This window comes from Rhinichthys klamathensis, unplaced genomic scaffold, assembly GCF_029890125.1.
Source record: "Rhinichthys klamathensis goyatoka isolate OS25496 unplaced genomic scaffold, OSU_Roscu_1.1 h1tg000325l_1, whole genome shotgun sequence".
In the NCBI taxonomy this organism is placed as follows: domain Eukaryota; kingdom Metazoa; phylum Chordata; class Actinopteri; order Cypriniformes; family Leuciscidae; genus Rhinichthys; species Rhinichthys klamathensis.
In genome coordinates, this window is record NW_026606840.1 from 4,411,456 (window position 1) to 4,420,994 (window position 9,539).

General features: G+C 35.0%; 1 protein-coding gene across 1 annotated transcript; it reads right to left on the reverse strand.

Moving 5' to 3' along the window:
* Positions 1-1,101: 1,101 nt before the first annotated feature.
* Positions 1,102-8,389, reverse strand: tmem134 (transmembrane protein 134). Its single transcript, XM_056271837.1, has 7 exons — positions 8,122-8,389; positions 7,969-8,036; positions 3,503-3,589; positions 3,287-3,363; positions 3,004-3,048; positions 2,718-2,771; positions 1,102-1,226 (listed from the first exon to the last, which is right to left on the reverse strand). Exons 1-7 carry the CDS (start codon positions 8,326-8,328, stop codon positions 1,144-1,146), a joined length of 621 nt encoding a protein of 206 aa, XP_056127812.1. The 5' UTR covers positions 8,329-8,389; the 3' UTR covers positions 1,102-1,143.
* Between the last annotated feature and the right edge of the window lie 1,150 nt (positions 8,390-9,539).

Below are 9,539 nucleotides of genomic sequence, written 5' to 3' on the forward strand. Positions count from 1 at the left end.
AGCACAATATTGAGATCATAGTTTTTGAAAGAAATGTTTGAATGATTTTTTTTTGTGAATTTGGCATTGTTTGTCAATTATATAACAGAATTATTGAACTGCCTAGAGACCTTTTTTAGTTCTGACATGTCAGTGGGACTCCAAATACTTGAATAGAGACGCTCAACTAATTAAGAGTTGTAAATTAACTTGACAAACCGTTTTCCTTTGTGCTCTGAAAGTATCTTGTTTCAATGTAATTGAGATTTGCTAAAGTTTCTTGCATAAGCTATTTTTATACAACAGTCAATAATGTGCATAAGAAATACAGCACTTCGATTTAAAAGCAAATATAAAAACAGGTTTTATTGTAGTGTCTAAATCATTAAAAACAGTTCACAATACAAAATCTTTTCAACACTCATTTGGTATATGATGTACACTAAATTAGTGGTTCAAAGTGTTAGTAGTGGTACTAGTTAAAAAGATGAATGTGCAGAAGAAAAACAATCACTGTGGTTGCTGTATCTTACTTGATTTTACAATGGACGAAAGATAAATGGAAATGCTTTTCAACTCAGACTGTATGTGTGTGTAGTATGCTGTGGCCTAAATGATAAATTGCATTCTTGGTTTTCTCAGATTGAGATTTTCATTCTTCATGTAATTCATTTTGTCTATGATTTCATTTTTTACTGTACAAGGCTAGTGGTGTACAATTTCATGTTATTAATGGTGCTCTTTTTATAACAAAACTTTGTACATCTGTAACAAGCTTATTATAATGCTCCTTGCTGAATTACAAGTATGTTTCACTGAACTTAGGATAACACTGCAGCACAGCTCATATAAAACGTTTCAATTGAATGCAACTTCTTAAATTCAAGATTGTACAGTGTTGCGCTTGACACACTAAATCACAGTTTTTTTCTGTAGAGGTTATATTTAAGACCCGTGTACAGACTGGTTTTTAGGCTTTTACAAAAATTAAGAAATTGTTTAGAAAACCACTAGTAACTGAGGTTGTAAAAATAGGTCATCCCCTTACTTCATTTTTTGGGTTGGGTTGGGTGGGGTGGGGCTTGGGGGGTGGGGGGTGGGGGGTGGGGGGTGAAATGGTGGGCAATCCAGACGACCAGTCTGGATGATGTGAAGAGAAATGGTTTACTTCTCAAAGTATGGCAAATAAAAGAACTTGAATCCTCTTCGTCCCCGAACCGCACAGCTTATATAGATCACATGATACACTGAAACAAAAAAGGGAAGAGCAAAAGTTGTTGTTTTTCCTCTAGAATTTTTCAAGCAATGCTGTCTATGTTAAAGAGGACCTGACCTATTATGCTTTTTTTCCCATTTTCAACATTCTTTAGTGTGTAATGTTGCTGTTTGGGCATAAAAAAGGTCCACTCAAAGCATTAAGTACACTCTAAAGGGAGTTATTCTCCACATCAGTAAGCGGCGGGCTGATTCTGAACTCTCTGAAATGCATTGATTGTAGTTTTTCTTCCGGAACGTACATGTCACAATATTCCTCATTTAAATAATTCCCGCCCAAGCATACGCAAAATAAAGGGACAAGGCTTGGTTGAATAATGCAAGTAGTGTGTTGAAACTAGTGGTTATGGTAAGTGGCGTGACATTTCCGAAACATGCAGGAAGCAGTTGACCAATCACAACACACTGGTCCATCAGAGCACATTGTGCTTTTCAGAAAGGGGCTTCATAGAGACCAGGGCCCGTATTCATAAAGATTCTAAGAATCCTCTCAGAAAACTCTGAATTTAGCTTAAAAACTTTTATGTAGGAGTCTTAGCTTACGAGCGATTCGGGACTGATCTGAGAGCAACTCTGAGTAAGGAAAAGACAAAAACTTTCATCTTAGTGAGGAGGCGGGGTTGACCCCATTGCTATGTATGACACAATCTTTTGAAGACTGTGATTGGTTGGTTGTCCAAGAAGGAAAAAAAAGAATGATTTTAAGTATAGGGTCTATTCTAAGCCTTCACTTTGAAATTACATGCAAAATTTTTCCTATTTGACCGTTCTCACACACACACATTATATATGTGTATATAAATCCTTTTTTTATTTACCATGCTGTTAATTTCCTATAAGGTATTTGATTGGCTTAGAATGATAAAAAATTGTTCCACTCTTTCCAATTACACTGATTGCTGGCATGTCTATTTAAGTGGTGGTTTGAATGTTGGTCTTAAAAGCTCTTAAAAGTCCTCGTCCATACTCCTAACAATTTTGACCTTAAAACCTCTTTTAAGGGTTAAGATACTTTCTGAATTACTTTTTTGTTTACTAGGATTTTTTCTTTCATTTTAAGAGTAAACGCCCACATTTCTAAGAATTTTGTCACTAGGAGCTACTCTTTGCATTACGATTCGTTATGAATACGGGCCCAGAACTAAACAGAGTGTTACTGCCAGACTGGGAAGAGAGGTGCTGCAACAATGTAAAATATATGAAAAATAATGTGTGTTTTTTTACATTCAAGCATGAAAACATTCTAGTAGACCCAAGAACAAAATCAAGACATTGTAATAGGTCCTCTTTAAATGTCAGTTTCTTCCTATGTATACACACTACTTGACTGCATTACAAAGATAACTTCACAATTCATAAAACTGTAATATATTATCTAAGGTCCAAAATCCATTACTGATATTCACAAAGGCAAAGCTGACTATATAATATAAAAGCTTGCATTGAGAATATTTAGATCTTACCACCAGGAATGAAGAGAAGAAATCCAGGAACAAAGAAAATTGCACTTGAAACACCTGAAAAGGCATTAATACATGGGTTACATCATTTACTGACCAAAATTGGCATGAAACTAACTGAAGAGTTAAAGGCCTGAAGGTGGTGTCGTCTTGGTTTTTAAGGCATGAAGAACACCGATTTATTAACTGATATGCTCCACTTATAATTAGCTGAACAGGTTGTGTGCTAAAGCAACCCTGCTCATGTCTCATCTGTGTTTACAACCAATACCAACGTGACAGGTCTTACCTTCGTGAGGATTTAACTGTATGACAATGCCTGTAAAGATCAAAGCTGATAGGTAGGAGACAGATGGAAGGGGACGATAGGGAGAGAGAAAAGATAACACATTTACTAAGCAGCTGACAATCACATCTGAATTCACCGTGCTTAAGATCAGAGTTGACAGCAAGATAAACACTAACAGCACTTTACAAGTCAAACAGAAAATGTGGTTCCCAAACACCTTCCCCTTGAGATCTGTAGTACTTATCATGATCAAAGAACATCACAAAAGGTATGAAAGTCTCACCAACTCCAGTGATTAAGAGGAGGAACGAGGCAAGAACGACTCGTCTATTCTTCTTCACTAGCGGGTGAGACGTCCACCTGGGAACAATACACACAGGCCAAATGTTGAGGAAAGGAAAAGAATATCACAAACTATTTAAATGAACAAGACCAGAGTATTTTTTAGTTAATGTCAGCTTATATAAATAGAAGTTTTACAGTAATGTGTGCGTGTTACCCGCAGCAGTGAGCAGACAGCTGTGTGACTGAGCTGAGTGTGCTGAATGACCACTGAGAGCTGCAGTAGGACAGAGTAGCAGGATCACTGGAACACAGACAGACACTGGGCTTGACATCTGGCCTTTTCAAGTACTTGGACATCAAAAAAATCAAAGCAACATATTTTATTTTGTTTAGGTTGGTCATTTGATGGCTTGTTTGTTTGCCAGTTGGTCACTTCTTGTCCCTGATGAAAATTTGTGGGAAATTAAGCATTTACTTTAAAATTTAACATTACCCTAGGGCTGAAAACAAGAAGTTAACATCACAGTGTATGTATAGTTGTCTTTTAAAATCTGCCATTTCTAACGCAAACTATGGAGAGTGACCATTTTAATGTATCATTGAAGATACGTAAACTTATATTTACCAATTATTAACTGGGATAAACTTGCCTTTAAATTTCTAAAATTGAGAAAAAATTCTGAAGTAAAACAGGTGATCACATGTTTTCAGTGGTAATAGTAATATGCAAGTTTATTGTCATATCAGCTTCACATGCTATTTCAAGGCACATGCAGATTCCATAAATACAAACATTGCAATTAAAAATTAATAAAATTCAACTTAGAAAGAAGAAAAAGATGAAACAATTTTGTATATACATAAACAATAAAAAAGATTAATCAAAGTTTTGTCCTGATAAAAACTGTTGTTGTGTCATGACTTTTAGGAAATATTAGGCAGACCAAAAATGTATTCGCCAATTCAAAAAGGAATCTGTAATATAATAAGATTAATAAACTTTTTTTGGACTATTCGTATTGCTCCCTTAATTGATAGAGTACATTTGTCATTGTTTGTGAGATGTATACACCCTGCTTCAACATTTTCTTACTCTACTTGTTCAGTCTGTCCAAAATCTTACAATTTAATATTTTAACTTTATACAGTAATATTACTAACTGGTAAATATAATCGCTGACAACTGGTGTTAATTGCATCAGGAGGTTTTAATTAACGACTTGTTAGTGGTGCAAAATAGCTTGAACTAAAATACAACCTAAATCAACAAATTCTGGATTAACTTGTAATATATCGACCACCAAACTCTGACTATGAAACATTTAGAAACCACTTTGATAATCTCCTTCTCTGTATAAACCAGATGAACAAAAACAGTATTATTATGGGTGAGATTAAGATTGACATTTCTAAAGAAGATATAAAGGGAACTGATTTTTTAAATACCCTTTCCTCCTCATCATTCTATCCTACTATTGATCCAAAATAGACAATATTATAACAAATTTACAAAATACTGGTTGTAAATCGGGTGTAATATTTTCTGATATCTCTGATCATTACCCTGTTGTGTTCTTTACAAACTGGATAAAAAGAGTATCGGATCCATGTACTAAAAGGAAGGCAAAAGTTCTTAATAACAAAACACTTGCAAATCTAATTCAACACCTCCAAAATAAAAGCTGGGATGAAATAAACAATGCCATAGATCCCAATTTTGCTTATAATTTATTAATTGATGTAATAACCGATGCTATCAACGCGACTATTCCATAAAGGATAATCAAACATAAAAAGGAAACTCATCCATGGATCACTAAAGGAATCTTAAAGTCTATCCAGAAGAAGGATAAACTCTATGAACAATACAGAATAAATTAACAAGCTTAATACGAGACAGCAAAGGGAGTTACTTCACTGATCGTCTCAAAATTGCCTCGGGGGATCAGAAGAAATCTTGGAAGGTGTTGAATGAGATACTTGGCCACAGTAATAAATCCTCAGTTATCCCTGACATCGTTGTACCAACCCAATCAAATAATTGTACAATTCAAGATTCACCACTAGACTTGTTTAATAGATATTTTGCCTCTGTTGGAAAGAATCTGTCTCAACAATTTGGTCCACCAGGGGATGCCAATTATAAAACATTCTTGAGGAATAATTATCCCATCTCTTGTATACTTTAGACCTACTTGTAAAATGGAAGTTACTAACATTATTAATAAAATTAAATGCTCTTACACAGCTGGTGCTGATGGAATCTGTAGCATGATCCTTAAAGCCATAGTGAATGAAATATGTAGGCAAATGGCTTAGCTAATTAATTTATCATTACACCATGGCATAGTTCCTAAACAAACTATGGTGGCAAAGATAATACCAGTATACAAATCTGGGGACAAGATTTGTATACTTTTTTTAAAACTAGACTTTCAAAACTTTAGACCCATATCAATCCTGCCAACGTTTTCTAAAGTGCTAGAAAGAGTGGTTTATTCACGACTTGTAGATCACTTAAATAAACATAACATACTAGAATCTTCACAATATGGCTTTAGGAAGAATAACAGCACAAGGATGGCTATTTTAGATCTTGTAGAGAAAATAAATGATGCTTTTGAAAGAAAAGAAGCCGGTATTGGGGTCTTTCTCGACCTTTCAAAAGCATTCGACACGATTGACTTTCAAATCTTACTTGGAAAACTATCGCATTACGGGGTCAGGGGAGTGGCTCTCCAGTGGTTCAGGGACAATGTCTATGGAAGACGGCAATATGTCAACTTAAATGGTATTGACTCTGGATTGGAAAATATAGTACTTGGGGTTCCCCAGGGATCTATTCTGGGGCCTCTTTTGTTCATTGTTTACATTAATGATTTTGTATATTGTTCCGGTGATGTTTATAAAATACTCTTTGCTGATGATACAAATCTGTTTGTATCCCACAAACACTTGAATCATCTTGAAAAACTCATAAATGACAGACTAGCAAAAATAGATACCTGGTTTAAATGTAACAACCTATCGCTAAATATTAGTAAAACCTTTTATATTGTCTTTAGATCTAGTATTCATAAGTACAGTGCTTGTGACATTAATTTAAACATAGATGATAGAGCTATTCAAAGAGTGGACACAATAAAATTTCTTGGAATACATATAGATCAATTTATAAACTTTAAGGAACATATTAATGTGCTGGTTAAAAAACTATCTAAAATTGTGGGTTTGTTCTTTAAAGTGAGACATGTGCTCCCATTAGACATACTCTTGTCCCTGTATAGGACTTTGTTTGAGCCTCATTTGATTTATTGTAATATTATTTGGAATAATACCTACCCTACTTATACTGATAAAATCTTGATTTTACAAAAGAAAGCCATAAGAGCTATTTCATGGTCCACACGTAACTCTCATACAAATGCTTTCTTCCATAGACATGGCCTACTAAAGCTTCCTGAATGTAACTTATCACAATGCATGTACAACGTACAATGTTGTCAACAGGTTAAACATTAGATTGTGTGAGCTCATTCCATTATACACATTCTCACACACACTGCACTAGACATAAGCTGCTCCTAAAAGGTAAATGTAGGAACCTAACAAGTGCTAGGTTTAGTGTATGTTACAGTGGCCCACAATTATGGAATGAGCTGGATACTAATTTAAAACAATCTGCCTCATTATCTATATTTAAAAAGAATCTAAAGCAACAACTACTGGAGAGATATAAACCCAAGGGACTCGCGGCTGATGGTTAAACCCCTTTCTCTTGGTACAAGGATCAATTCAAAATGTTCTTCTTTTTTTTTTGTCTGTTTAAGGTAACTGTGCTCTAAATACCCACAATTTAAAGAATGGTTGTCCTGGCATCTAAAGTTGGACCGCTCACACAATCCTTACCAGGTGGGTGGGGTGGTGTTGGTGTTGGTGGTGGGATGGACCCCTATTTATAAGCGGTTGCTTCTTGGGAGTCCATTTTTTCACAATAGAATACAATGTTTTTTTTTTCTGATCAGTTGTTGGGCAGGTTAAGGTTACCTTGAACTGTGTGTACTATAGTAATAGCTGCAGCTTTGAATTGTAATGTGTTTTGTACTGCATAATTTATACTGCTTTGAAAATGTAGCTGAGTAACTGAGTAACTACTCTCAATTGCTTTACACCCGTGGCAAGATATGGACTGAAATGGTAGTGATGCCATCGAGCCAGGGTGCAGCCAAAGATTTCTTTTTCCCCAGTTTCTCGTGTCTTGTTTTGACGTTGGCTATAAGCTCCTGCAGATTTTGTACACCAGTATTCAGCTTCAGTTGACATGCTGCATCTTATTTGTTTGTAACTCTAGTTACTTGAATTGTGATGACAGTATACTACCATATTTAGTGTGTGTAATGTGTTGTAGTTCTTGGCTGCTGAAAAAGTAATATATTTTGCAACTTGTCACTTCTGTAATGTCCCCCAAAAACTGTGCTTCTGATGTAGCAACAAATGCAATGTGTGATATTGTGAAAAAAAAAAAAAAAAAAAAAAAAAAACTTTAAACTCAGCCTTATTGCTGCAACACATCCTTCATTTTACACCATTCTGCTCAAATAATTACATTAAATTTAATATTCTTGCTTAATGAGAATGTTCAAATTAAAAATGTCAACACTGTGATGTGAACCGCCAAACCTGATTTTGAAGAAGTTGTTGAAAGAAGAGTTCACAGTGCCACCTAAAGCATCTTCATTTTCCAGATTCTGTGGGAGAACAGAAAATAAAGTCAGTCAGATTTGCCCGTAAAAGAATCTCAAAGAGAAAGTGACAGACATGTAAACACCTGACCTGATATTTCAGATTACTGTGTTCAGGAGTGCCAGCGGATCCAGAAGGATGAGATTGTGTTTTGGCAAAAGAAAGAGGTCCAAATGTCATCTCTCCGCCACCGTCCTTCTCTCTCCCCTTCCATTCCCCCACATCCTCTCCAGGAACCACACCTTCCTCCTCCCCCTCCAGGACGAACGCGTCATCAATTGTAAACTGTGTCCCCATAGCTACAGGCCCTTAGACATTGACTGGATGTTAACCAGCAAGCACTGTGAAGATGATAAACACCATAGCTGAGTTACTGATCATCCACACTCTGCCCTTTACATTTCTCATTCTTCAGTATAGTGCATTGACTGTCCTATAATATTCCTTTACAATGCACAATAATGAATTGTACATCTTTCTCCCTCATTTCCTAATTTTTACACCAAACTATTACAAACGAAGAGCAAAGGACATTACCTTCTTTAGATTAATGGTGCTCACTGTGGCTAATGTACAGACCATTTCAAAATTGTATTTAAGTTATACAAAATTGTTTAACTTAGGGAAGCACAGTAATGAAGGGTTTTTCCTCTATTACGAGAAAGTATAAAACGACCTATTCAATTTCAATTTTATTTTCAATCATTATACAGATATACATACATGCATAACAACCAAAAAAGGTGTAGGCTGAAGCCTATGCTTATTATGCCCACCTTTTGTACATAATTACGCAATTAGCGTCACTTTTCTCTCTGGATTTAACTTTTCAAAATAAACGTACATTTTACATAAGAACTTTTCCAAGATGTTCATACATGATTACAAAGGTACACATCTCAGACATTATTTCAATAGTTAACATATAACGTAAACAAATTAATCATATTGAGTTTTATAAATATTTATCACCTTGTTTTTAAACATTTTTTTTAAATTACAGAGTGAATTATTCGGATCTGTTATGAAGATGACGCTTTGTTTTTATTATGTATTTCACTTTTTTTTTCATCCTGGGTTTATTTCAGCGCAATACATTATATTTGATTGAATCTGATCGCATTTACAGATGTTAGCTAAATCTCCATTTGATAAGGCATTAGGTTTATTAGATGTGGAATAAATGCCCGAGTGTGACATAGCTAATATTTGCCCTTAGAAAGCATATGACTGACTGACACACTCTTCCGCTTTTTCTTAACAACAGAATGTTGTGTTATCCACCCAAAACAATACATCTTGCGTATTAAAGAGAAGCTCGTTACATGTATCTATCACGCTTATAATTACGTGTCACAATAATAAATGTAAGTTTAAAATGATTTCGTTGAAAATATCAGTTGCAGAATTTCCAATGCTAATCTACTGAGAAGGTTTGCTTGAATATTTACACAGCCGAACATCCCGTTATTAACACCACAATAGCGCTAAATTACAAAGGAAGAATC